Below are 27,077 nucleotides of genomic sequence, written 5' to 3' on the forward strand. Positions count from 1 at the left end.
TCCTGCCATAGCTAAGGGCTGAAAGCCACAGGATGAGGCACTATACCCAGCTTTTGGCTCACCAATCTGAATGTTTTCTGGTTCATCATTAGTGTGTGTGTTTTACCCAAACAAGCAGACATATTTATGTTTTCTGATTTTCCTTCATTTTTATATAAAAGCAGCAGCATATGATAATGCTCTCTGACACTTGTTTCCTCATCTCGTAGCGTGTCCTGGAAATCACTGTGTATCTGTTCACAGAAGTCTGCCTTATTCTTTTTTATAGTCTTGCTGACAGTGTTTTGTCAAGCGTTTGAGTTTTTGCCAGTTTGTAGGGGGGATAAACAGCATCTCTGTAGTTTTAATTTGAAAAGGAGCGAAACGTACCATCTTTGCACACACGGATGGCTCTTCTTGGCACATCGCGGGGATTGTTTACAGTTTCTCCCATTTCTTAGGAAATCTCCTCTTTGTGTTTAAGTGTTTTACACACCAGGGGTATTTTTCCTTTACCTACGTTTATGGACATAATTTCCTTCAGTTCGTCATTTGTGTGTGTCTTTATTTTTGTAAGACACACACAGCCAAACCTGACCATTTCAGTCACTTGTAAAAATGCGTGTGTTTGTGTGTGTGTGTGTGTGTGTGTGTGGTAGATGCACGCCTGCCTGTGCTTGCAGAGGCCAGAGGACGACATCTGGTGTCCTTCTCTCTCACTCTCAGCGCTGTCCCTTGAGACAGGGTATCTCAATGAACCTGGAGCTAGACTGGCAGCCAGCAAGCCCCAGCCATCCTCCTGTCCCCACAGTACTAGGGTTATAGATATGTGTCACCACGCCTGGCGTACGCAGTACTGAGATGCTAGGCAAGCACTCTACTAACTGAACTACATCCCTAGCCTTTATTTTTTATTATTATTATATTATTTTACGTAACCCCAGAACACTAGGGTTAGAGGCTCAAATGTCCACACTGGGCTTTTTTTCTTTTCTTTCTTTTAACGACTTATTTTAGCTGGACAATGGTAGTGAATACTTTTAATCTCAGCACTCAGGAGGCAGAGGCAGGTGGATCTCTGTGAGTTTGAGGCCAGTCCCAAAGCTACAGAGAAACGCTGTTTCGAAAAACAAACAAACAAACAAACAAAAAAGATTAATTCTAGCCAGGGCAATGGTGGCTCATGACTTTAATTCCAGCACTCGGGAGGCAGAGGAAGGTAGATCTCTGCATTTGAGGTCAACCTGGTCTACAGAGCAAGTTCCAGAACAGCCAGGACAACACAGAGAAACCCTTTCTTGAAAAACCAAAAAGAAAAAAAAATATTTTAAACATGTGTGTATGTGTGTGTGTGTGTGTGTGTGTGTGTGTGTGTGTGTATGTGTGCGTGTGCAGGTGCCCACACAGGCATTGGATTCCCTTGAGCTGGAGTTACCGGTGGTTGTGAGCTAACAAATGTGGGCGCTAAGAATCAGACTCTAATCCTCATGAAGCACAGTATACCATTGAGCCTCTCTCCAGTTCGGGGTATTTTTTTTTTTTTTTGAGACATGGATTCTGAGGATTTGCACTCAGGTCACCATGCTCATACAGCAAGTACTCCCACCCACTGAATCATCTGCCCAGCCCCAAGCCGTTCTTGGGTGACAGTTCTGTAGCATCGGGAGCCTTCACGTTGCTCTGCAACTGTCTCTGCCATCCATGACCAGAACTTCCTCGTCTCAAACTGAAATTCTTTTCCTATTAAACATACCCCGCCTCCTCCCCCCGCCCTGGCAATCTCCATTCTAACCTTCGTTCTGATGAGTCTGACAGCCCTACCAACTCTATCAGTGAAGTCATAGCTTGTCTCCTTTATGTAAATTTTCAGGGCCGTCCACACAGTAGTATGTAGTAATCAGTCCTTTCCTTTTGAGGGTGAGTAGCACTCCACGGTGGGACCATGCCATCCATTGTCTGTTGACGGACACTGACGTCACTCCTGCCTTTGGCTATTGTGAAGAACGCTGCTATGGGCTTGGGTGTCTTCTTCTTTACTCTCTTAGGTATAGATCTAGCAGTAGAATTGCTGGATCGTATCATAATTCTGTTTTAATTATATGAGAAACTGTCTTTGACCTTTCCAGTACATAAAATGTGGTGCTGGTGCCTCTCTCCTTCTGCGAGTTTCCTCTGTAGTCTCCTGATGGGGGCGGGGGAGATGCAATTGCTGATATTTCTGAGGAAAAGCCCCTGGGTGTGGGGCTTCTGAGTTGTTACAGTTGGTTCATACCTGTTCACCTGTAGCCTGCATGCCTGGAGGCTGGGTGTGAGGGCTCTTCGCTGGCACTCTTTTCTGAGTCCTGTGTGAATGCATTTTCTTGTTGCCTGACTTTTTGCATTGATCTTAGGAAGTCTGATAGCTCCCTACATCTCTATATCTTCCTAGCCTTTGAATTATAATGTGTGTGTCTGTTGTATGTGGTGATATGTGTATGTGTGGAAGTGTGTGTGTGTGTGATGAAATGCATGTGAAGGCTAGCAGGTGACTTCCTCTGTTGGCTGTCACCTTCCACCTTGTTGGCTGTAGGGTGTCTTTGTTGTTAACTAGCTTGCAAGCTTCTGGGAATTTTCCGTCTCATCTCCCATCTCATCACAGGAACAGTTGTAAGTACAGTCATTCATTACCGTGTTTGACTTCCTGTGGGCTCTGGGGATCCGAACTCGGCTCCTTATGCTTGTGCAGCAAACACGTTACCCACTGAGGCACACAGCCCCTCTACTAATATTAGTAATAGGTATCTAGTAGGAGTGCTAAGGTCTGTCTTGGTCATTCCACACCATTTTCCCAAGGTATGTGGAAGTCACCTTTCATGTATACTGCTGCGTTTCCATTGTTCCTGGATTATTTCCCAGATGACAGTTGTTGATAAATATCTATTAAAATGAAAACCTTGGGTGGTGATGATGCTGGATACAATCCCAGAGCCTTGCTCAATGTAGGTAAGAATTTATCCTTAAATTGGGCAGTGGTGGCGCACATCTTCAATCCCAGCATTTGGGAGGCAGAAGCAGGCAGATCTCAGTGAGATGGAGGCCAGCCTGATCTAAGAAAAAAGAGAGAGAATTTATCCCCGAGTTACATCCCAGCAGAGATTAGCTGATTGACTTTTATGAGGGAGGACTTCCAGACAGGATTTCTCTGTGCAGTCCTGGCTGTCCTGAAACTCCCTCTGTAGACCAGGCTGGCCTTGAGTTCCGGGATCTGTTTGCCTCTACTTCCGAGTGCTGGCATTAAAGCTATTGAAGGCATAAAGATCAGAGATTAGCATTTTAATATTCACTTTGTTTTCCTTATTTCGTCATTAGAGATTCCAGTTCAGTGTACTTCATTCCTCTGTCCTGGCTTCCAGCAACTTCTATCTGAACCTTTGTACTTGTGTATCTCATTTTCAGTCTTCTTCCTTTCTTCCCTCCTTCCTCCTTCCTTCTTTTTCTTTTCTCTTCTCCACCCTTCCCTTTTCTGCATGTGAATGTCCGTATGCTGTGCACATGTGTATATGCATGTTTGAGTGTGTGTGTGTGCATGCGTGTATGTAGTATACATGTGTGAAGGCCAGAGCAAACATGTTCCTGTCTGGTGGGTGCATGTGTATACATGTAAATGTGTGTGGAGGCCAGAGGTTGGTCTATGGTGTGGTCCTTGATACTTCTTCACCTTGTATAATGAGACAAGGTCTCTTGCACCCTGAACTTGCTGATGCTCAGCTCAGTCTAGCTAGCCAACTTGTCCCAGAGACTGTCTGCCTCTGCCTCCATATGCTCTCGCAGGCAGGCCACCGAGTCTACCCAGTTTTTAGGTGGGCTCCTGGGATCCAAATGCTGGTTCTCATGCTTGTCTGACAAGTGCTTCAACTGCTGAGCCATCTCCCCAGACCACCTTCCCCTCTTCCAGGTTTCACTTTGTAGCCCAGGGTGGTCTTAATAGCAATCCTCCTGGCTCAGCCTCCTGAATGCCGAGATCACAGGCAAACACAATCACCACCAGTCAATGGTGTGGCAGGGATGCGGGGTATCAGATGAAATATTAAGATTCCTTTTCCACAATCAGAAATATGATGAATTTTCTGTTTTCTTTTAGCACTGGCACTTTTTCTGTCTTTCACCTTTTCAGCTAGGAAGCATTTGGGGGCAGGGCTCCAGGTGGAGACTTGCTTGTCTGTCTTCGCTGAAGTGCAATTCTAAGTAGATGGTGTGGGTGCTGGAGGAGGGGCTGCTCTTCTTCTCTCTCATTCCTCCGAGTTTGTCCCGTTTCTCCTCGCTTTCTCCTTTCCCCTCACTACCAGGCCTCTGAAGGGCGATCCTTGTCTCACTTATCCGACTTTCCCCCAAACTCTGGACCTTTTCAGGCCTGTCATCTTTGTTCAGTGTTTTACAGATCTCTTCCCCGGTCCTTACAGTATTCAGACACTAGTTCTTGGAATTGGACTTCTCCTTATGGTGGTGACAAGCCTATCTTTAAGATCTCGGCAGTCGTGATGGACAACTGCTGAATAGTGTCTGCTGGGATGGGGTGTCTGCTGAAATAGGGTGTCTGCTAGAACGGGGTGTCTGTTGGAACGGGGTGTCTGCTGAAATGGGGTGTCTGCTAGAATAGGGTGTCTGCTAGAACGGGGTGTCTGCTGGAATGGGGTGTCTGCTGAAATGGGGTGTCTGCTAGAATGGGGTGTCTGCTAGAATGGGGTGCCTATTGGAACGAAGTAACTCTTCCTCCTCATTTCTAAAAAGTCTGGAGTTCGGGAGAGTCTCAAAATCCTAGTAGCAAAGGCTTGCTTGTGCCTTTGTTTTGTTCAGGATTGGGTAGACTACCTCTCAGGAGTCCCTGCTTCCTGAGTCTGTGTAGATCTCAGTAATATTTGCAGTCTCTGAAGTACTAGAAAATCTTTTTCAGACACAGAGACTTAGAGAGTCGCAAGGGCATGGCCAAGGTTACAGTCACCAGAGAGTTGCTGTCAGGGAACCGGCTGCCTGCTCTATTAAGTGGATTACTCTGCTCACCTCATTCCTTTAAGAAAGCAACCAATGAAAAAGACAAGATTAAAAAACATAAATTGCCATCCTTCTCCCCTCGTTTTCATGTTTATTTAAAACCACCCGGTTTTGCTCTTAAGAGCAGGCGGGCTCATCTTCACAAACAAGTTCCTTGAAATCTACCTTCCCTGACTCAATCTTGTTCGAACTGCAGGGTGGGGGCACGACTGTCATCCCAAGACTCAGGAGTCTGTTGCAGGAGTGTGTGAGCTTGAGGCCACCTTGGGCTAGATGGTGAGTGAGTTCGAGGCCAGTCTGGGTTATAGAATGAGACCTTGTACTTTAAAAAAAAAAAAAGGACAAATAAAAAATAAAAATCCAAATATTTGCTCAAATAGTAAATGAGATGGACGCCCAGGCGTCCTCTGCAGACTGGATTAAGACCACTTCAGGTCTTCGGAATCCTCCAGCAAGCCTCGGAGACGTCCACCTGCCACTCCCAGAGAAGCGAGGTGGGCGGGGCGCCGCTGCCATGGAGACGCGGCCCCGCCCCCGAGCGCCCAGCCCCTCGGCGTCGATTGGTCGCCCTTTGCTCCCTGACCTCGCCGCCGGGCCGCCGCTTCCTGCCGGGCGCTGAGCGCCGCCCGCCGCCCGCTGCCGCGTCTTCCCGCGCCGCCGCCCCGCGCTCCGCCTGCCGCGCGCTCCGCCCGCCGCGCCGACAGCTGCCCGGCGGCCGCCCAGTGCGAGGATGCGGCGGCGTTCGCGGATGCTGCTGTGCTTCGCGCTGCTCTGGGTGCTGGGCATCGCCTACTACATGTACTCGGGGGGCGGCTCCGCGCTGGCCGCGGGCGCGGGCGGCGCCGGCAGGAAGGTGAGTGCCGCGAGGCCTGTGCGCCGACCCGGGCCTGTGGCTGGGAGGCACCGTGCACCGAGAGTGGTTGCCGGCTCCGGGCAGCAGGCGCGGGGACCCTAGGCTGGACGTGCGAGTCAAGTTTCCTTCGGGCCCTCAGGCCAGGAGTGCGAGCCCCGGCCCTGCTCCGCTTTTCAGTGGCTCTGGGTCCAGCGACTTGCCTCCCGTACGGGAGGATTCTGCGCAAGGATCTTGGGCACTGTTGTCTTGGTGAATCCACCGCTCTCTGCTCCCTGTACCGCGAACTTAGGGTCCAGACTCCCTGCTCCCTGCTCTGCACTCCACCTCGTTCGCCCCAGGATCCCCATTCCCTGCTCCGGGATCTTGTGGATCGTTGTCACCTGAGACCCTGTGCTCCCTGAGAGCCACAATCCTCCCAACTCGAACCCCGACCCTCGACATCCGGGATCAAGGGGATCTCTATCCCGCCAGAACCCCGGTGCTCGAGCGATCAGAGGCGTGATTTCACCCTCTGCCCCTCACCCTATACTCAGTCAGTGAAGATGTACCGCGTTTCTGCCAAACCTCCCCTCCTACTTGCACTGCCCACCTCCGGTCTTGACCCTGCACGGCACACGGCGGGAACTGTCTAACCTCTTGCACTTGCCTTTTCTAGCCCCAAGTCCCTCCGTGTGTGTGTGTTTCTGATGGGTCTTACTCTGAGGACCGAGTGGTGAGGCCGTGGGGACCACGGGTTGCTTAGAGTTCGTAGGTCCTGATTCGGCGCTAGGCTTGGGTACCTAGAACGTGAGCTCCTTGTTGATGTGTTAGTGCTGACTACTCTGGGCCGTTGTAGCCTCTCCGGAGGGTTCTGCGATGTGGTACTAGCTAATGAGCTTCAAAGCATAGTTTTCTTTTCCAAAGCCCTGTAACCCTCCTTGCTTGATGCTGAGTGACACTATGCGACCGGAAAGGACTGGATGGAAGTAGCCGTGGCTGCGGGAGATAGGGGGTAGGGTCTTGAGTAGGAAGGACTGTCACTGAGCCGACTTTACCCCTAGTCAGACCCTGAATGTCAAGGGCACTTCGGTGACTCCCTTTCCCTTCTGGCATCTTCAAGTTTTCCAGCTGCAGGTATAGAGCGAGGGAGGTGGCAGTGCCTTATTCGGCTCTTGGAGGATTTCGTGATTCATTTTTATTTGCAACAGCGAAAGTGGAAACAGTGCTTGGCTTGTGTGGCCAGGACACTGACTCCCAGCTCGGCTTTCTGAATGGTTGGTGTGTTGTGAGCCCCTGTTAGTTTTTAAGCAACCCCGTTTTTGTCTGTCTGTCTGTCTGTTTGTCTATCTATCTATCATCCATCTAGCTGTCTATCTTTGGAGAAAGACAGTGCTTTGAGCAGGTGTGGTTTGTACCAACTTTGCTTCCCAAGTAGACATTCCCCACCTTGGAACCTTGGAAATAGCCTGGCTGCTGGCAATGTTTTTTTGTTGTTCCTATGCACACGAAGTAAAGCAGACTGACAAAGCATTGAATGGCACAGGTATGTAGAGAGGCACCTGTGGCATCAGCCCCCTGGGCGTTTTCACCCTACCTCTAGGGGCTTCAGTGGGCAGACAGTTGGCTGTTTCTCCAGTAAAGTCCTCTGGATGCCGCTGAGGCATAAGCTTTAGGTTTGAAGAAAACCGGTTTGAAGAAAGCCCAGGACTTCTTTGTGATCTGCATGCAGAACAGAGTAGGGGAGATAAACAGTTAAACGTGGATTGAAGACCTGGGATTCTGTTTTGTCAGTGAACCATAAAATGTAGTCCTGACTGGAAGTATCCTGGTTTAGTGGTCTGTAGGAGGAGGAAGAGTGTGCAAATGCTGTAGGCTTTGTGTTCTCATTAGCGTAGCGGGGTGGACCCTGAGAGAAGAGGATGCCCCAGAACCGTGAAGTGCCATCTTGAATCCTTTAGTGGGCTTCCCACATTCAGTTAGTTTGTACTCACGATAGGGGAAAATTTGGGGTTTGTTTAGCTTGTACCCCATGAATGTGAAATATGAAGAGTGGAGTTATTAAAAGCCTGGGACGGTTTATTTATTTAGAGACACGCAGGCTACATTTCTTCTTGTGTTTGGTACTGCTCACAGCCAGGCTCTTGTCCTATCTTCTGTTAGTTTCTACATGCCCTAGTGTCTTTTTCCCCCCATGGGCCCCAAGCTTCAGGATTTGCTTTGGGGATTGTCTGAGGGCATCCTGTTAGGATTTCTGCTGCTTCAGCAGCCAGGCCAGGCTGTGCGCTGTGTGCCCTGCCTGCTAAACAACTTCTCTCAGAACTGATGTTCTTCATTTAGCAAAATCCAGAAAGTCAGCTCACCTCAGACTACAGATGGAACGAACTAAGAAGTTGAAAACCAACTGTCAGCATTTGCTGGAAAAGCCGGCACTCAATGCTGAGATTCCGCAATGCTGAAGCACTATGTTAAAGCAATTTGTGCATGATGTTTAAAATTGCATTTCATTTGTATAGGTATCTCCCACTGCCATATTTATTCTTTCCTCCCTAAACTGATGATTTGCACTTCAAGAATGCCTTCCCTTTGAGCATCTTAAATGCTTTAAAAGTTTAATCATGTTACGTTTCCCTGGGGCCCTGGTATGCTGGCAGTGGATGGAGCTGCCTAGGAGAGGAGAGGCTTTCTGTTGAAAGGAAGCTGCCTCTGGCTAAAGTGTAGCCACAGGAAGGGTTTCCAGCAGGAGAGCAGTGAGCTCCCCTGAGAGTCTTCAGGGCTCCTTCATGGACTGCCTAAGTGCTTGAGGTACCCATCACTCTTCCTAGGAGATGCTACCTGTGCTGCACCCTTGTGCTGGGCCCAGATACAGGTGTTTGTCATTTGGGCTCTTGCAGGAGACACTGGGGGAAGGGGCTTCTCTAAGAACTAGGGAGGGACCTCTGAAGGGGACACTCAGTAGAATAGTAGGATATAGAAGAGAAGGGACTAGGGGCTATGCTGTCCTGTAGAGGGCGTCCCATGACAAGCTGGCTTGCTAGTTGATTTGGCTGGTTTGGAGGGAACCAGTACTGTCTAGACATGCAACCGGAAGCAGTGGCTCCACTGGTGTGCCTCCAATGGTGCCAAGTACCACCTTGTTTTCTTCCGTTTGCTTCGGGACCCTCCCTTCCTCACCGCTCATCTCCGACTCTCAGTTCTCTCATCTTGACATTGGGAGATTAGCATCCTGATACCATGGCTTTTTAAAAAAGCCAGTACTGAATAACTGATGTAGAAAGAAGAAAAGAAAGAAAGCAGCAGAGAAAAATTCCCCAACCCCTGAAATGGAGTGAGCCAGAATCCTGCGAGGTCTATGTTTCTGGCTAACTGTGTATCTGGGTATCTTCTTTGCATAGTTCCCGAGGGACAGGTCTGCGGGGTCCCTTCTGGGTTTGTGCTGGGATCTTGGATGCTGTTAATGAGCCATCTATGGGAAAACCCTGAGGACACTCATACCAGCTCTGTACCCAGCGTTGGTGTCATAGTAGGGTTCCCGGTAGCCAACTGCCAGTAAAGGAAGTAGGTGAGGTGTGTAGGTCTGTAGGGTAAAGTCCATGATGGTGAAAGGGCTGGAGGTGCACCTGAGTTTGGCAGGGTAGGTTCTGGGCTCCCTACTCCTCCCTAATCAGACTGGAGGTGCACCTGAGTTTGGCAGGGTAGACTCCGGACTCCCCACTCCTCCCTAATCAGACTGGAGGTGCACCTGAGTTTGGCAGGGTAGGTTCCAGGCTCCCTACTCCTCCCTGATCCTGCATTGGATCGATCCCACGTGTCGCCGTGATTATTGAAGGCTAACAAGAGGCTGCCGTGCAGTGTTGTTACCTGTGCCAGCAGGTTAGCAGTGATAAGTGTGCAATTTCAAAAAGGCCATTTACACTAAGTGTGATGACATAGGGTGTCGTGCTAGCACTTGGGAGGTGGAAGCGGGACAGTCAGGAATTCAAGGTCACCTTTTCATATAAGTGACATTCAAGTCCAGGCCAGCCTGGGCTATATGAGATCCTGCTTCAGAACAACCCCCGAGGCTGGTAGTGAAGGCAGGAAGACTGCCAGGGAAAACCCAGCAATAGCCTCATCTACACTGTAAGATTAGCCTCCTTAAAGAAAGTAGAGTCTCATGTAGAATTCTGTTGTGGCTGCCCACGGGAGTGCAAACACAATAGAAACAGATTGTGATTGTAAACACTACAAAGATAGCAAGCTATGCCCTGGGCCCTCCAGCAGCAGTGAAAAGGAACCTGTTTGCTGGTGGCTTGGGGTCCTCAGTCTGCTCAGCTTGCAGGGCTAACTGCTGAGTGGTGGTGGGGGTGTGGCAAGGCCCTGGGAACAGGAGAGCTTTTCTGAGGCTTTTAGCCTGCTGGGATCTCCCCAGCGAGGCTGGGAGAAAGGGGGTGGTGGGGATTGGGGGTTGTTTGCCGTCCTTTGTGTCTAAGGGTTGTCAGGTGGTTGGAAGAACAGTTAGGTCGGGAAGACAGGGATGTTTGTAGCTTCCCTGCTTCTGCTGCTGTAGTCTCGGGTTTTGACTACTGTGTTTCTTTGAGAGGAACGTGATGTCAGCCCAAGGCTGCCCTGATGCCCCTGTCCATGTTCAGTGGCGGCTGCCTGCGCAATGAGTGGAGGCTCAGGCAGAGACCAGGAAGCCTGTAGGTGTTTCTGGGCGGTTTTGGACAGTCTTCTGCAGGCCCAGCTGAATGCACTCTGAGAAACCAGGGCCTTGGCCAAGCCCACTCCTTTGAGAGCTCGGCTTGAGGGTGACACAGATTTGCTATCTAGGCAGAGTGGGGCCGTGTATGTCGCCAGGTCATATTGCCTGATTGCCGCTGTCTTAAGCACCTAGATACCCCCCTGACTCCCCTCCCCCCCAGGCTCTAGCTGCTTGTCTCTCCCTGCCCTCTGCCCCCTGTATTTTTGAGAAAGACGGTCTCCCTCTTGGCTCCTCTTTCCACTAAGGGTATGAACCCTGTCACCCAGTAGGACTCCTGCCACTTCCCTGTTGGGTCAAAGCAGGTGCCAGTGTTGGCGCTCTCTCCGCTGTCTGCCTTGAGGTCTGGCCTTCCACATAGGGGTGCTTGTTCCACATACATGGTCTCAGCTCCTTCCTGGTGGGGTCTCTTCTGCAGGACAGGCTAGGCCGGGTGGGCAGCTCTGCTAGCTGTGTGGCCACTGTCACTCTGATATACAGAGGAGCTCACCACAGCCTCTCCTGGCCTGGGCAGAACTTGACCTTGTTCTCTCTGGGTGGGAAGACTCCCTGACCTTTGACCCTGACTTTATATTCAGGACTAATCTTGGGCTCAGAGGTTCTAGTCTAGAAGGCCTCCATACCTCTCTCCCCAGAGACTATAGGCCATTTCCGCTGTGGGGGTGGGGTCCCAGGCTTCAACATCAATCAGCTCATCTGCTGGATCCCTTTGTTTCTTTAGGTTCCCGGGCCTGGAATGGCTGTGAAGCTGCCCAGCCCTCTTCCCACAAAGTTTGGACTGTAAAGCTGACATGTCTGTATGTAACTCTGTCCAGTAGTGTGGGCCTAGGAAGTGTGTGTTGTGATGAACAGATTGGGTTTCTTAGCATGCAGACATGTAGATGGCCACGATTCATCTGGGCTGGACGTGTAGAAAAGCAGGGCCTCTCACTTGAAGTCTGATTCGCAGAGCTGTAGCTTGAATTTTCCTCGGAGCCATACGTCATTCTGAAGCTGGTTCTGACAGCCAGAAGGAGGGTGGCTTTCTGGGGCCAAGCCGTACCTGTCACCGTGGCCCAACCTTTCGTTGCATGCTGTCATCCTGTGAATGGTCCCTTCCATTTGCTTCTCTTTAGAGGAGGAGGAGGAGGAGTACCTGGAAAGGGGTGGGGCAGGGCCCCTGAATTGCAGTCTTCGCAGGGGCAGCGGTTGCACTGTTTGGGCTTTGTCACATCCAGCAGGGCTAGCATTGGGGCTGGAGGACTTGTCTTCATGATGACATCCTCCACTGTGGGAGGTTCACAGCCTCATCAGCCTCTGCCCACTGGGTGCCAGTGCCCCTGGTCATACCAGGTCCTGTCAGGGCATGAGACAGGATTGACTCACCTGTTGATGGAACTGTTAGCTTTTGCTTTTTCTCCCTGCACCTTTGTGGGCTGGGCCTTCTCAGAAGGAAACAGCCACTCTCTGAGGTCTGTCTGTGGTAGGCCCCCTTTAGGGGCACTCAGGTGAGAACGGAGTTTTACAATCTAGCAGATACCTGCTTTGCACCTGCTGCACGCCATATATGCCCTTAAAGCTTCTATCATATTATTAAAGAAACTGAAGGGCAGGGAAGGCAAGAGGTTCTCCCAGGGTCATGGAACTTGTGGGTAGGGAATCACTTGGGCTGTGGTGGCACCTGTCTCCTGAGGTCTTCCCATTGTCAGGATGTGGCTGTGAACTCTCAGGTTCCTCCACCCCTTCCTTGATTGTCAGTGTCCTTTCCCTTACAATGTGGCGACTCTGGGAAGGTACCCTGTAACATCCATGCTCAGGAGCACTCTGATAGCAGCGGCAGGCTGCTTGCCTTACTTAGGTTTCTTTCTGTCCACCATTAGATCTACCCTCTTACCCGCAGGCTTGGGCCTGACCCGAAGCAGCTGTCCTCGCTGCTGCCCTGGTCAGAGAGTGGTGCCAGGGTCTGTGCCTTTTATTCTCTCACCACGTGTCTCTTGAGACTCTGTGCGCCTAGCACAGGCGTGTCTGGGATCCTCCTGGGAACCCAGCAGACTGTGATTCTTGACTCCATAGGGGTGGGGCGGGGAGGACAGCAGACAGTGTAGCATACAGGGCGGTGCTGGCACACAGCAGCATAAGGGGGATTGGGGCAGAGGACATGCGGATCATGGAGAGAGTGAGTTCAGCCTGTGGCTTTCTCTGCTCCCGAGACCCCCGGGTCCCCCAGTGCCCAGCCTCTTGGCCCATCCTCGTCTGTGCTCAGTGACTAGAATAAACCAGTTTCCAGGGATCACTGCCTGTAGTTTACCAGCAGAGCTCTGCTGTCACAGGCTGCCTGGGCTTCCTGTTCCTGCTCACTTGGTTACCACATGCGCCTGGTGAATGCCAAGTTACCTGCCGCACCCTGGCCTCTTACCCTTCTATTGTTCTCCGTTCCAAAAGACACCTACAGTTGAGTGTGTGGTGGACTAGCTAGGCTGTGTTTGGTTGGGATAGTCTCTGGGTTCCTGAGCTAGTCTGTGAGGGGCAGCAGGGAGGCAGTCTATGGTTCAGGGTCTATGAGAGGACACGGTGAATATACAGAGTTGTCCCCACATGTCAGAGCTCAGGTCTTGAGCCCCTGGTGCGGTCAAGGGTCTCCATTACTGCTCCATCCCCAGAAGCAGCTGGAGGTGAAGGTGGGCTTGTACGTCCCTCACAATTGCAAGAGGGCAGAAGCTAGAACCTGCTGGTGCCCCACTTTGGGGAGGTGGCACTTGGTATCGTGTGTTCTGGGGTCTATGGTGCCCCGTTTTGGGGAGGTGGCACTTGATAACGTGGTTTCTGGGGTCTATGGTATTTGTGGAAAGCAAGATGAAGCTGTGACCTCACTGTGTGGAGTTGCTGAGGGACATCACCTGACAAACACATAACTCCTGCGGGTTCCCCAGGTGAGAGCTGTCTGTCAGCTGTATTCCCAGGGCAGGCAGGTATCTGTGGGGGAGGGAGTTGTTACACAGGGGCTTCTGGGAGCAAGCAGCTAGAGTGGCTATGTGGCAGCCCAGGATAGGTAGTATGGGAAGGTGTGCTGTGGTGGCTTCTGATAGCTTCCTGGAAGGCCAGCCCAGGTGTGACCTTTGATTTCTGGCTTTGGGAAATGGACAGACGTCTGATGAAAGGTCTTTCTCAGCCGAATCACTTGGGATGGGAGCTTTAGGAGCTCATGCAAATTAAAGACTTGGACTGGAAACGGCCTATAAATTAAGCTTTCTCCAGGTCTGGGACGAGTATAGACGCTCACACTGGGAATTTATGTGGCCTTGGTGCAGCCGCTTGGCCCAGCATGGGATGCCTTGAGGCCTGACCGTCCTGTTCTAACTGCCTGGGCTTTCCTGTTGACCCACTTGCTGGGCCTTTGCTTTTAGAACCACCTTCTCTCTGTCCCCTCCCACCTGGCCTTGGCAGTTTGTCTTCCCAACTCAATTTTGTCCATCTGTAATCTTCTTCATCAGCTCCAAGACTCGCTGGTTTGTAAAATACTCTGTAGTTTGTGTGCCACTAGGAGAGAGAAGACTGTCCACTGAACTAAATGACATGGTTTCTATTCGGTAACGTTTTTGTTTTCTAATCACTGAAAAAGCCCTTTCTGACTTAATTAGACATTGATTTTTTTTTTATATATCACTCTTGTTCATAGACACAAAGGTAACATAGTGGAATATATTGTATAAGGTGTTTCCAAAACCTTTTCTGAGTCCAGCTACCCTAAGTCACTTTCTGTCTGCTTTTTTCAGTTGTCCACTGTATCACCAAAATTGTTGGTGACAGCTTTTCCCAAGGGAGGGGGGAACCAAGGTGTCTTGGCAGTTGTATAATTAGCCACCCCCAACCCTACACCCCTCTCCTGAATCCTGCCGAGTTCTCGGTTTCACCGTCTGTTCCTATCTCATGGGATTTCCAGGGATTACTGTTTTTGGATTTTTGTTTAAGTTTTTGACATGTCCAGCAGATTGAGACCCTGAGCCTGTGTTGATGCACTGAGGCCCTAACCTGGCTAACAGAGTCTTGGATGTTTTTTTTGAGACATACCAATTTCTGAAGTTCAACTGCGAAATCATCTCAGAATGAACCAGTTAGGGCCCCGCTCTTCCCCACCCAGGAGAGCCTAGTTGTTCTCTGGGCCTCTTTATGACAGATTTCCCAGAATCCTGATAGACAGGCACTACTTATTTCAGAGAGTAGCTGAGCGCACAGCCATTCAGAAACATTCTGGAGTGTTAGCCATGTGAGAGGTCACCTTGGGTGCCAGGTCGTAGAGGGCAGTCCTGTCTTATATTGAGATTTCAGCTACCAAGCAGCTAGCATTTTCGAGGAGTCCCTTCTGGGGTTTAGAAACACTAGTGAGGTTTTATCCGGGCTGCTCTGAAATGCTGGGAGGAGACCCTGAAAGGAAGGCACTCACCGTTTGTTGTCTTTTTTCCTGTAAGAATCACCTGACTGCCTTGATACCTTTCTAGGAGCACTTGGTGGCAGGGTGTAAATCAGGGTAGACACAAGTCACTGTCCCCTAAGCTGCCATCAGCAGCTCACAGCCCCTTACCCAACAAGGCTGGCGTGGCTATTCAACAGTGATTTCTTGGGTGCCCTATATATCTACGTCAATACCTTGCCTTATCATGGGCAGGAACCTGGAGTGGGAGACGATTAATAAATATGTTTTATTCCTTTTTGTTCCTTCACCAGGATGTTGTTGCAAAAGTCCCACATATTATGTTGTATTTGTAACCGGTGATTTTGGCAAGGATGTGATGCTGCATATTTTCTGTAAGGTGTAATTCCTGGTGACTTCAATTTATATCAGTCTGTCACTGCCGTTCCTGAAAGGCTCTGAGCCCTTGCCATTTGTCTTGCTTCTCTTTAGGCCTAAGGCCATACTGGGCTGGGAAGTTTTTCCTTTGTACACACATTAAATTTCTAGAAAACTCCAAGGACACCAGACTATCCCCCAGGTCATGCTATAGCAAAGGCAGGCTGTTTTAAGGTACCAGTAGCTGCTTGCAGGAAGCCAGCACTGGCTGGCTTGTTTTCCAGCTGTGTCTCCAATACATCGGCACAAATAGCAGGTCCTCTGGGAGTCAGAGCCACAGCTTCAGACCAGGAGGGTGCTGATTACACGGCTATTCTCTGCTTATCCTCCATCTAAACTGCTGATGTGGACGAGCCCAGAGGGGAGTGTCTGGGTTTCTGGGTGGTCTGTGGACCAGGCCCAAAACTGGCATTGTGAAAGGGGTATGGCTGCAGCTGCCCAGGTTCACCATTGAGCTCACAGAGGCAGGTAAGGGCTGGGGTGTCTCGTTCCTGATAGAAACCAAGAACACATAACAGTAGGTATCGGAATAGTGTGGGCCACCCATCATCCGCCTGCGATGACATGAGCTAGTTGGTACCTTCGTTTTAGGAAATGGGCTATCTCCTTCCAGCCTGGTGTCGGCATCATTGCAGTAGCGTTTTGTTTTAGAGTTTTTTTTCCCTAACAGGACATGGATGGCACAAAATGTTGTTTGCTTCTTCTGACCTCCAAGTTGCCAGGATCTGTAAGCAGGTCTGGTGTGAGACCTGAGCGCAGTCCAGTGTTTGCATGTAGTGGATTCCCTGCCACCTGGTCACCAAGGCTTGGGGGGGGGGGGTCGTAATACTAGAGGGTCGCTCAGAAATGCTGAAGACCACCTGGGGGGTTGGAGACAACCTGGACAGTGCAGCGGAGCTGGCTCTGGGTTCCTCTGTAGGGCTGGTGTGATGTGGCAGAAAGGACATAGCCAAGTACTGAGCCTGGGTCTGGGCCTAAGCCAGGCATCCTGGGTGGCCCTGTGACCTCAGGCAAGTCCCCTAACCTTTCTGTGTGGTTTCCTCATTTGCCTGGCTTAGCAGTTTGCAGTGAGGAGCGGGTTCCCATGTGTGAACTGTTCGTATCTGTCCTGGTATGCACCCAGCAGATGCCCAGCATTTGATGGCTGTTGTTAGTGTTGAGGGTTATGTTAGAGATGGGAGCCATGTGATCACCCTGAAAGGAGCCTCTGCACAATGTATTGTTATGGAAGAGCTGAGGTGACAGGACTCTGCACTCTCGGTCCTTCTTCACCTGAGGAAGCTGAGTCCAGAGTCACTACTGAGCAGTGTCCCATTGTGAGAGCCAATGCACAGACCTCAGCCTTCATACCCAACACTGAGTTTCTCAAAAGTTCCTTCCCAGTTCCATCCCTTCCTCCCTGGTAACTTGTCTTTGAACATTTGTATCAGGATGTGTGTTTTAACTGTGTGGCTATATAATTAATTTTTAAAACTAATTGTTAATTAGTTATTTCAACATCTGGAGTTGTTGCTGTCTGAGAATTGCGTGTTACCTGGAACTTTCCCACAGGTCCTGATTTCCTCATTTCATCAGTTCAGTTCTGCTTGCCTTTGAATTGGAGGTGAGTGACGCGTGCAAGACAAATGAGCAAGGGGAGCCGTACAGGGTCTTAACTTGGTGAGCCAATGAGTTTTATTGGGGTTTTATAGGGGCTGAGACAACTCAAAGACATCTACATCACCAAAGCCCCAGCATGGGTGACAACTCACAAAACTGGGAACCTAGACGGCACTCAGGGGCACTCTCAGCTTTTATTGCTTGCTCTGTCAGCGAGGGCCTCGTGAGTCTGGTCAGTTTTCAGGGACTTCCTCTGTCAGCGAGGGCCTCGTGAGTCTGGTCAGTTCAGGGCCTTTCTCTGTCAGGGAGGGCCTAGTGAGTCTGGTCAGTTTCAGGGACTTCTGAAACTATTTTGAGTTGTTTGTCTTCTTGTTTAAGGGATTTCCTGCAGGATGGAATGTTTCAGTCTTGGAGGAAGCTGTTACAGAACACCAAGACACAGAGAAAAGCTCTCTGCAAGGCCCGTGAGTAGGCTCCCAGCACAGGTGGCGAATCTCACCTGTGAGGGCCTGGCACCTTGTTGGCATCGCCCTCCTCGTGCATTGCAGACTCTAAGTCAGTGTTGGTACAGCCCCTTTCAGCTAGTGCAGCTCCCCTCAGGGATGGGGACCAGGCCTGACCTGCCAAAGCGTGTCTTGTCTCCATACTTTAAGAGCTGCCTCATCTGGCGCCCAGTAATGACTACTGCATTCCCCAAATGGAAGGGAAGCAAGATGAGGAATCTGCCTTTTGGCTGTACTTGAGTCCCAAGACCAGCTGGAGACTCTGATTCCATCCTGCTGCCTTTTTGCTCCCTACCTCACCCCATCTGGGTTTTCCTGCACATCTTGCCCTTCCCTTGGCTCTTTTACTGTTCGCCTCCATAGTGGTCTTGTGGTTCTCAGTCTGGGTGCACTTAGACATACCTGGACAGGGCTTTAAAATACAGAGGCCCAAGACCTACCCTGAGCAGTTCGGCAAGCGGGTCTGTCTGTGCCCGACCCGCTTATGTTTGGATTCCAGTACTGTCAGGTGCTGCTGGGATGCACTTCCGTGGCTTCATCCATTGGGGAGGGGCTGCTCAGATCAGAGCCTTCCATGATGTTCTTGTGCTGGTGTGATGCTGCTTGGTCTTCTGGTTTGGAAGAATTGGTTTTGGGCTTCTACAGTCATAGTTGCTCTATTGCTGTAGTCTTGATACTGTGGAGCTCCCTACCCAAAGATCTGCTACCTCCTCTTCAGAGTCTCAGTGTGCCATTTATCCTGTGCTATTCTCGGCCCTGCTGTGACCGAAGCTAGGGCTACATCTAGCCTTGTTGCAGCACCTTGCCAGCCTCCACCGGAAGGAGATATGAGAGAGAGGGCCCAGGGAGGTGGGAGGTGAAGACTTGGTCCCTCTTTGGCTCCTGTTGCCCCTGCTGTAGCAATGCTGCAGATTTTAGTTTTCCTGGCACTAACAGACTTTGGCCCCTCACCTTTGGAGACGCCAGCCTCAGGCAAGGAGCATCTCGCCCTGTGCTTCTCTGTCCCTAGGGCCCCAGCCTTGAATGTCCCAGCCCTTCGAGGTATAGAGGCTCAATCTGACCTCCTCCCTGGGTTTCCTTAGACCCAGGTGGAGGTTGTTCCTGCAGTTGAGGATGGAGGGAGAAAACCAGTTCCTGAAAGTTGTTCTCTGGTGTCCATGTGCACACTCACCCACACGCATCACACACATGTACAGTAATAATACGATTAAAACTTCTTGTACAATTAAAATCAAAACTGGAAGTGTAGGACCATCTGATGTGAGTAGGATGGAGAGCTGACAGAGTCCCGGAGCCCTTGTGGCCCGGATGGAGAACTGACAGAGTCCCGGAGCCCTTGTGGCCCGGATGGAGAACTGACAGAGTCCCGGAGCCCTTGTGGCCCGGATAGAGAACTGAGAGAGTCTCGGAGCACTTGCAGCCCCGGGCTGATCATGGCCCTTCTTCTCCCGTGTCTTGTTAAGTGCTCAGCACAGTCCACCACGATATACTGTCCCACCCCCAACCAGTCAGTATCCCGAGGGGCTCTAGGACCCCCTGTTGCTTGTCAGCCAACAGGTTCAGAGAAGCCATTCGGTTAAGAATAGTGCTAGCCTGTACAATTCACATTTTCTCAGCGAATGAGGCATCTCCATGTGAAGACGTTTTTGGTAGCCTTTCAGCTTGATACAAATCATTGTGGGTGCTGCCTTCGAGGTCATGAAACATAGTAATGGTTATTGCTGTGGGGATGTTATGAGTGAAGATGTGCTCCTGCAGCCTGTTCAATTAAGGAAGTGCCAGGATCTGATGCGATAGCTCTGCCTCCGGCCAGGGTGAAGCTTGCTGCCACTTGACTCTAGTAAGCCAGAACGCTTTGGCGAGTAGCACAGGTCACCACCGGACCAGTCAGAGCCTTGTAAACCTCGAAACCTTAGGGTCATTCATTGTTAACCAGGGGCAACAGTCTTGTTGGTTTGTCTTTAAATTCATTGCTTGCCCAAGGTGCCTGGGCTGCCAGAGGCCAGTGGTCTTTCTCCTCACAGACGGGAAGTAGATTCTGAATCATGGCCCCCACCTGTGTTATACGTGCTCCTCGCTCCTTACAAGGTGATGAGGGCCAGGTGACGTCATGCAGGTAAAACTGGGCACAGACTAGAGATACCCAGAACTCATGGTCGCCTGACTGCCTCAGCTGCTGCAGACAGCTCTTCATTCCACTGTGCTGTTCCTATGTTGTTCCCAGTGTCCCCAGTTATGTAGTTGTGTAGTGTAGTGCCTGCCACACTGTTGGCAGGCAGTGTGTTAAGTCACTGGAGCTAAGCGCAGTGACCAGCGAGTCACAGGGGTATGATTGGTCTTTACTATACTTGGGTATGATAAAAATAGGGCCTTGGACATGACTGAATGCAATGCTGGCCTATACTACATGCCCATGAGCATGAGGGGTCAGATGGAGTTCAAATACCTTTAATCCAAGTACTCAGAAGACAGAGGCAGGTGAATCTCTGTGAGTAACAGGCCAGCCTGGCCCTATCTTAAACCTGTCACCTGCAAAAACAAAAACAAACAAAAAAACCAAAAAACTCTCACAGGAAAATCTCTCACCAAGCCAAACTCCGGGGAAGCCTTGCTGTCTGTGTCTCATGTAATGGAGAAATCTGCGGGTGGGGAGGAAGGGGTCTCTATGGTATTGCCTGGGGCACAGGGAGTGTTAGGGTAGGATGCACACCCTGCCTGCTTTGCTCCTCACCTCAGTGTGAATTCTGAGATAGCTGGGTCTGCATCCCAGGCACGTATAAGAGTTCTGGAGTACTGTGCCTTTCTTGGGGATTGACTAGCCTGAGAGAGTGGTGACCCTAGGGTCCATGTTGGTGGGTGACCTGCCACATTGGGTCTGGTATTTTCTGCTTCCTCTATCCAAGTGCTCCTTCTCACACCTAGGCTCTAGGGACAGCCTGTCTGAATGGATGCCACCTTAGGCCTGGCTACCCTCTGTAGTGATATTTTGTTTGTGTTTTAATAAATAAAGCTTGCCTGAAGATCAGAGTGCAGAGGTAAGCCACTAGAAGCCAGGCAGTGGTGGCTCACACCTTTAATCCCAGTATTTGGGAGCCCCACACCCTTAATCCCAGCACTAGGGGGTGGAGACAGAAAGAGGTATGGCTGCGTGGATAGAGAAGTATAAAGTAGGAGACAGAAACTCAGATGCGCTCTGAGATGCAGTCTGATGCAGTCAGTCTGAGGACACAGTCTGAGCATGCAGTCTGAGGACAGGATCATCTCTTCGGTCTAAAGATTCGGTGGAGGTAAAAGGTCTCTCTAGTGGCTGGCTGCATTGCTTCTCTGATCTCTTCGCTTTCACCCCCTGATATCTGACTCCGGATTTTTATTAAGAACAACTGGAATTGTGCTACAGCCCTGTATTGGTAACTAGGAGCCCAGCTGCTATGCTTAGGCATTCTACCATTGTAATGGGGAAGGAAGCCCTGTGCAGGGCCAGGTAGGTTGAGGCCTGAGTTCAGAGGCCGGTGTCAACACCAGCAGTCTCCCTGATAGAATTCCAGGCCCACCCAGTCGCCAAGGAAGGATCTGAGATAGAGACCTTTGTTCACGCCAGTTTGTTTGCAGAATGTGTGTGTGTGATAATGGAGGCTTGATGAACTTCCGTGCTCATGTGGCATGGTTAATGGGACCTTGTTTCGCTGGACATGCAGGGGTTCGTGGGGTTCTCACCAGCCGGGGTGATGCCTACCCGTTTTTGGTTTAAGAAGGGACCCTAGCTAGCTGCATGAACCTTCTCATTCTAGCACCCGGCACATTAGGCAGAGAGAATTTTCTCTTTGGAGAAGGTTCTAATTACTGAGCTGGAATATGAACATGAATATGAACATGAATATCTTTGGTGATAAGGACTAAAGCGGTCTGGTCATGCAGCTTAGTCATCTGCTTCAGTGACCAGGAGAGTGTGAATGCACAGCTTTGGGGACCCCGGGCAGGGCAGCCAGAGGAGCCTGGCAGCCTCCCTTCTCCCTCCTCCCACCTCTTCTTTCCCTCTCCCTTCCTTCTTCCTCTCCCCTTTCATTCTCATCGCTCCCTCTTCCTTCTCTGTCCTGCTTCTTCCTCCCCATCCCTCTCCTTTTTATTCCTTCTGTTTTTTCCTCCCCCTTTTCTTACTTCTCCCTCCTCCTCCTCACTTCCCTCCCCGGCCCCACTCACCCCGCCTCTTTTCCCTCTTACTCCCTTGTTGTATTCTGGGTTTCTCTCTTCACTTCCCCCTTTCTTCCACTCTCTTCCCCCTCTTCCCCAGAACCTCCTTCCCCTTCACTGATCACCGTTCAGGGATAGCTCTGCAGTGAGTCACTCGGAGTGACTCTGGAGCTGAACCTAGAAGCCACGTCTCTCTGTGGGTTTTGTCCACATGGCTCCTCCTGCCCAGCCTCCTGTGAGAAAGGCTGCCTCAGACAGTGATTAGTGCATCCCACAGTGAGTGGTTCCTTCTTGCATCTGACAGTTGTTGAGACACAAACAAATGGCCCCTCCCACTGTAACATTTGCTGTGAGGATTTCAGAATCATGCTGAGTGCCGTCTAGAGTTCATGGAGAAGGCAGATAGCGGCAGAAAGGGAAAGGCTTGCTGGGCATTGCAGATTTCTACCCTAGAGTCACAGATGGCTTCTGTAACAATGTACTCCAAATCGTTATTATGATTTGCTGTGTTGGAAATCGTATGGCCATTATGTGTATGAAGCAAGCACTGTGCTCCTGAGCCATACAAAATAAATAAACTAAAGTAAATATACACAAAGTAAATAAACTAAAGTGTAATTTTAAAGAAACCCATGACTGGTAGGCCTTTTGTTAGGCTTTTTTTTTCTTTTTTCTTTTGCTAAGGGGAATACAGTGTCTTGTAGATGAACTGTATTTCCTTTGTTTATCCAGCTGACCCAGCTGTGGACACTGGCTAGGGTTTTTTCTTTTTGGCTGTTAAAAGTTACATTACTTCTTACAGTTTCACATGAAGTGAAGCATTCTATGTCCCACTATCTTAGGAAAATTGAAGGCATCTTTATTTTGGAGAAATAATGTAGTATGTACCAGAGTACATTGTTATCAGTAATGTGAAACTGGTTGGTGTGTAGGGCAAGGTATATTCTAAGTGTGTAGGCTGGCTTCTGCAAAATGGTTAATATAACTAATTATGTGTCTGGATTTCAGGGCTCTAGATGAGTTGGTGTGTGTGAGTATGCTGTGTAAAAATGTTTGTAGGTGACTCTAGGTAACCAAATGACCATTATGCATATTAATACCAGGTAATACGTCCTGATTTTTTGTGTGTGCCATAAATATTTGCAGTAGGATTGGACATGATTTAATTTTTCTAGAAATTCCAAGCACTTATACTCGCCATGTCTTTAGTCCAGGCTTAAGCTATCTGGGACTATGTGCGGAGTGAGGGCTGAGGCTGTGTCTGAATTCTTTGTATGGAAGGACCATTGGTGCCTACCTGGACCTGGCTTTCTTTGTCTTCTGTCTTTCTCCTCTTGTGTAACTCTGTCCTCACAAGGATGACATTCATAAGGAGAGGAGCCGGCTGAGTCCATTTCCAGAATGTGTTTATTGACTACTCCGTGCTCATGGCTGACCAAGATGGGAGCTCACTCCAAGACCACTCTGTGAGGCAGGGGAGAGCTTCCTGATGCTAAGGCTTGTACACAGCTCGCCTGGAGCAGCTGGTCTGGCTAGTCTAGATACTTAGACAGAGGCTGGAGCTCTCCAGCAGGCTCACTCAGCCATGGGCTTCCAGTTTTTAGTATATTTTGTTTTACTTTTACAGTCTTGGCCTTTGGCTGGCCTTAGTCTTTAATATTGTGACCACGTGTCTTTGGGAATCTGGCCTGTGCAGAGTTGGGTGGACACTCTGCTCCTCGAATGTCAGAAACTATTACCATACCAATGTCCTTCTGGGCCTGATGGCTGCGGGCAGGGCACTGTCCCTCCCTACAGTGCTCTGGAGACACCTGCTGTCTAAGGACCTGCTTTTCCTGGACTTGGTGTCTTGGGCACCACACAGGTGACCGGTTAGCTAGTGGTCTTACTTCCTCTCTCAGAGGCCTAAGCTCTTCTGGGCAAAAGCACCCCCCATCCCCGCCCCTTCAGGCGCATGCTCGCAGTCGGGCATAAGCTTCCCAATGGATGGATTCCCAGATCTGTGCAGTTAGAATTACAAAACTGGGTTGTTCAGCAAATGATTAAAAAGTGAAGAGTCTGGTCCTGGCAGCGGTTTTAACTCGCTGTAATTCTAGGCAACTTGCCCAACACAGTGTTGTCTAGATTTTTGAGTGTATTTAAGTGTTTCTTGAATGGGTCCAAAGGCCGTGGGTGGAGCTTATGCAGGTCTGTAGCAGCTATGAGCCTGGTAACTATGCATGTTCACTCAGGCACCTTAGGAAGTGCATGGGGGGCAGTAAGATATATGTGCATAGGTTGTGTGTGTATATTTTACACCTAAGTGTTTGCTCATTGTAATTCTTACCTGCCCACCCCTTTCCTTCCTTTGGGGGAACTGAGGTCCTTGGCTTGTGTCTAGCTCCTTCTAGATGCCGTGTTTTTGTCCCTCTCAGTTGCCTGTCTCACCTTGCATACACGTGTTTCAAGACATGTTAGTGTGGCCAAGACTCCCACACCTGCAGTATCCTGATGTGAAAGGCTCCAAATGGCATGCCTGTAGTGTCAGACCCTGGGCTGCTGAGGTCTGGGTCAGAAGGCGGTGCTGAGGGTACCCTCCAGAGTCTCCTTTTCCTTCGGAGACCTGCAGTAGGCCCCCATTCTCAGCAGTTTGCTGCACTTGAGCCTGGGAGGGTGGATTAGTGTGTGATGGAGTTGTCCTTGGGGAAAGCTAAGGGCCACTTTTCTTACCTTCTTTCTGCCCCTTTGCCTGAAGAAGTGCAGAGGGCTCCAGCAAAGGCACTGTCTCCTCAGTGAGCCACTCTGCTTCCCCAGTACCACCCCTGCTGGCTCCTGCACGGTCCCTCTGGTGTTGTGTGAAGGGCTGAAGACAGGTCATGTGTCAGAGCAGCTGACAGAACTCCATGTCCCATTGTTCTGTTAGCAGTGTTAGCAGAGGCACTTTTCCCCTCCTGAAAACAAGCTTGTCCTGCCCTTTAAAACAGATACAGGGAGCCCAGATGACGTCCTGGCAGCCTCAGATCATGGCTCTTATTCCAGCCCAGAGGTCTTGCTGCTTACTCCCAGGGCTACCCTTCCCCGCACTGTGTGCCTCATGACAGTGACACCTTGGGACACCTGCCTCTTCAGGTACAATGTGTGATGTGTGGAGTGGGTCAGGAGAGGGAGTCAGGTGGTCAGGACTGCTTTGTGCAGCTGCCCACTCTGCCGCTGGCCTTTCTTAATGATTTCCAAAACCTAAAACATAGACTCGAGTGCATGGAGGCCTGCCCACATTTCCTGCAGACCCTGGGCTTTCCCTCATCTCTTCCACAGAAGTGTTAGGGGCTGTGTTGTAAGCAGTCTTTGGCCTATGACTGCTGGCCTCATTAGGAAGCCACTCTTCATGGCCCTCAGAGCTGAGGACATCCAGGATTCCTCCAGTCCCTCTGTTTCAGGCGTAGGTTTGCAAGCACAGACTTGGAAAATGAATTGCAGAGGGCATGGCGTACCCTGTGGGTTTGGGGCTACACCATCTGTTGACCCTGCTGCTCAGTGCTCCTTCCTGAGGTGTGTCTTGGAGCTGGGGGTCGAGGTTGGTCCCAGTGCTTTTTGGCTGTTTAGCATTTGCCTATTTTAGTTGACCTGGCTTTTCACAAATGGCACTCTGATGCATTAGACTGGGGGGCATCTGAAGTAGGGGGACCAGCATGAAGCAGTAACGTCCATGGTCCCTTCTGGAAGTAGGGGCCCAGAGTACTGCGTCATCCAGTTGTTTCAAGTGAGAGAGTCTCCAGGCTGATCTGTAGCAGCCCAGTAAGTCTCTGTGAGGTCAGGATCTGAAGCAACCATTTCCCAGGAATAAAAGAGTCTACCCGAGTGCTGCCTCTCACTGGCACTCCCCAGACAAGAACAGAGCTGAGTTCCTGGCTGCCTTGGGGCTCCTGCTGGGTTATTCCCAGATTCTCGGGAGTACTCCTACCCCATATTTTGGCACTTCTGAAATTGTGATGCCTCTTTCAGTGGCTGGTGTTAAGAAGTTTGATGCTTTTACACACCACTCCAGAAGGTAGTGCTAAGTGCCTGCCCTGCAGAGATTGCAGTGGAAGCTTAGGGAACCCAGCATCTTCTCTCTTTCCCACTGTCTCCTCCATGGTTGTCAGCAGCCTGAGAGGGACCGTGGCAGTAATGGCAGCCCTGTAGTGATGATGGCCCTACAGGTTCCCCAAGGAATCCACAATTCAGATATTTGCTTCCAAGCTCGCAGAGGGGCCTGCATCTGGCTGACAGCTGAATTTGTTTATCTGCTCTATGAACACTGGGTGTCAGCCCAGAGAAGGGTCGACAGATGTCTGTCCTCCCCTGTCCTCCCATTCTGTCTGCTCCCCTGAGTTTTGTCCTTCCAGGCCTCCATAGTGATCATAGAAAATGTGATGAGGATTATTCACTTCTCGAGTCTGCTCCTGGGGCTTGCCTTCTCAGAAGTTTGTGCAGTGGCTGCCTGGTTCCCTGACACACAGTTGGTCACTCACTCTGGAAGGTGTTATTTCTAGGTTTTGCCCATGTTTTCCCGAATGTTGGCTCACAGCTCTGCATCCAGTCTTTGCTCAGGCCTTGTGTTTTGGATAGCATATCAAGGCCCTTATAAGGTAACCAAGCCTATAGAGGCAACCTGCCTCTGTGGGCAGGTTTCAGTGACAAAAGAGATGGGCGGAAACACTGGCAAAGTGCCTGCCTTAGGGCTGTGCATCTCTATGTGCACCTGCGGCTCTAGGTCCTGCAGCGCACACCCGAGGCTCTAGGTCCTGCAGCGCACACCCGAGGGTCTAGGTCCTGCAGCGCACACCCGAGGGTCTAGGTCCTGCAGCGCACACCCGAGGGTCTAGGTCCTTCAGTGTGTTGGAACTGACAGTGGCTGGGCACAATGCTTAGAAATCTAGCTGCCCGAGGTGTTGTGTTTAGAGCTTTGTGTTTTGTTTAGCTTCAGTCCCCTGTGAAGCAGCAGGTGTAGCTCATTTCATATGTGCGAGGCACAGGACCATACACCAGCAAACAATACTGGGGCACCTGCTGTGTGGTGGGCAGGGGCAAAAGTGCCACCGTTGATGCTTTTGTCATAGCTTGAGGTCTGTGGATGAAACCATAAAGCTGCACTTACCTCAGGAGGCAGGCACCGTGACTGCTGCCTTAGTGAGAAATGAGCCTGCTGTTTCCCTCAGTGGAACTGGAATGGGTGCCCAGCCTGGACGGTACTAGTGAGTCCATCCTGTATGTCATCTCTTTTAGTTCTGGCAGCAACACAACTAGGCAAAAGTTACGCCATAGTTCCTGTGGTCAGGTAGCACTGAAGGATTCTACTGAAGACCTGGGAGTAGAGGAGAAAGCAGCTTCTGGAGCAGGGCAAGGCCTTTGGACCTTCTCTGCAGG

General features: G+C 50.4%; 1 protein-coding gene across 1 annotated transcript in view; it reads left to right on the top strand.

The window, feature by feature from the left end:
* The first annotated feature begins 5,693 nt into the window (after positions 1 to 5,693).
* The window catches only part of Galnt2 (polypeptide N-acetylgalactosaminyltransferase 2), a 124,474-nt gene continuing 103,090 nt past the window's right edge, over positions 5,694 to 27,077 (top strand). Inside the window, exon 1 of the mRNA XM_085681892.2 lies at positions 5,694 to 5,860. Within this exon, the coding sequence (XP_085538018.1) occupies positions 5,738 to 5,860 (123 nt within the window). The 5' untranslated portion in view covers positions 5,694 to 5,737. The remainder of the gene's footprint in view (positions 5,861 to 27,077) is intronic.

Source organism: Myodes glareolus, chromosome 22, assembly GCF_982192425.1.
Source record: "Myodes glareolus chromosome 22, mMyoGla1.1, whole genome shotgun sequence".
NCBI lineage: Eukaryota > Metazoa > Chordata > Mammalia > Rodentia > Cricetidae > Myodes > Myodes glareolus.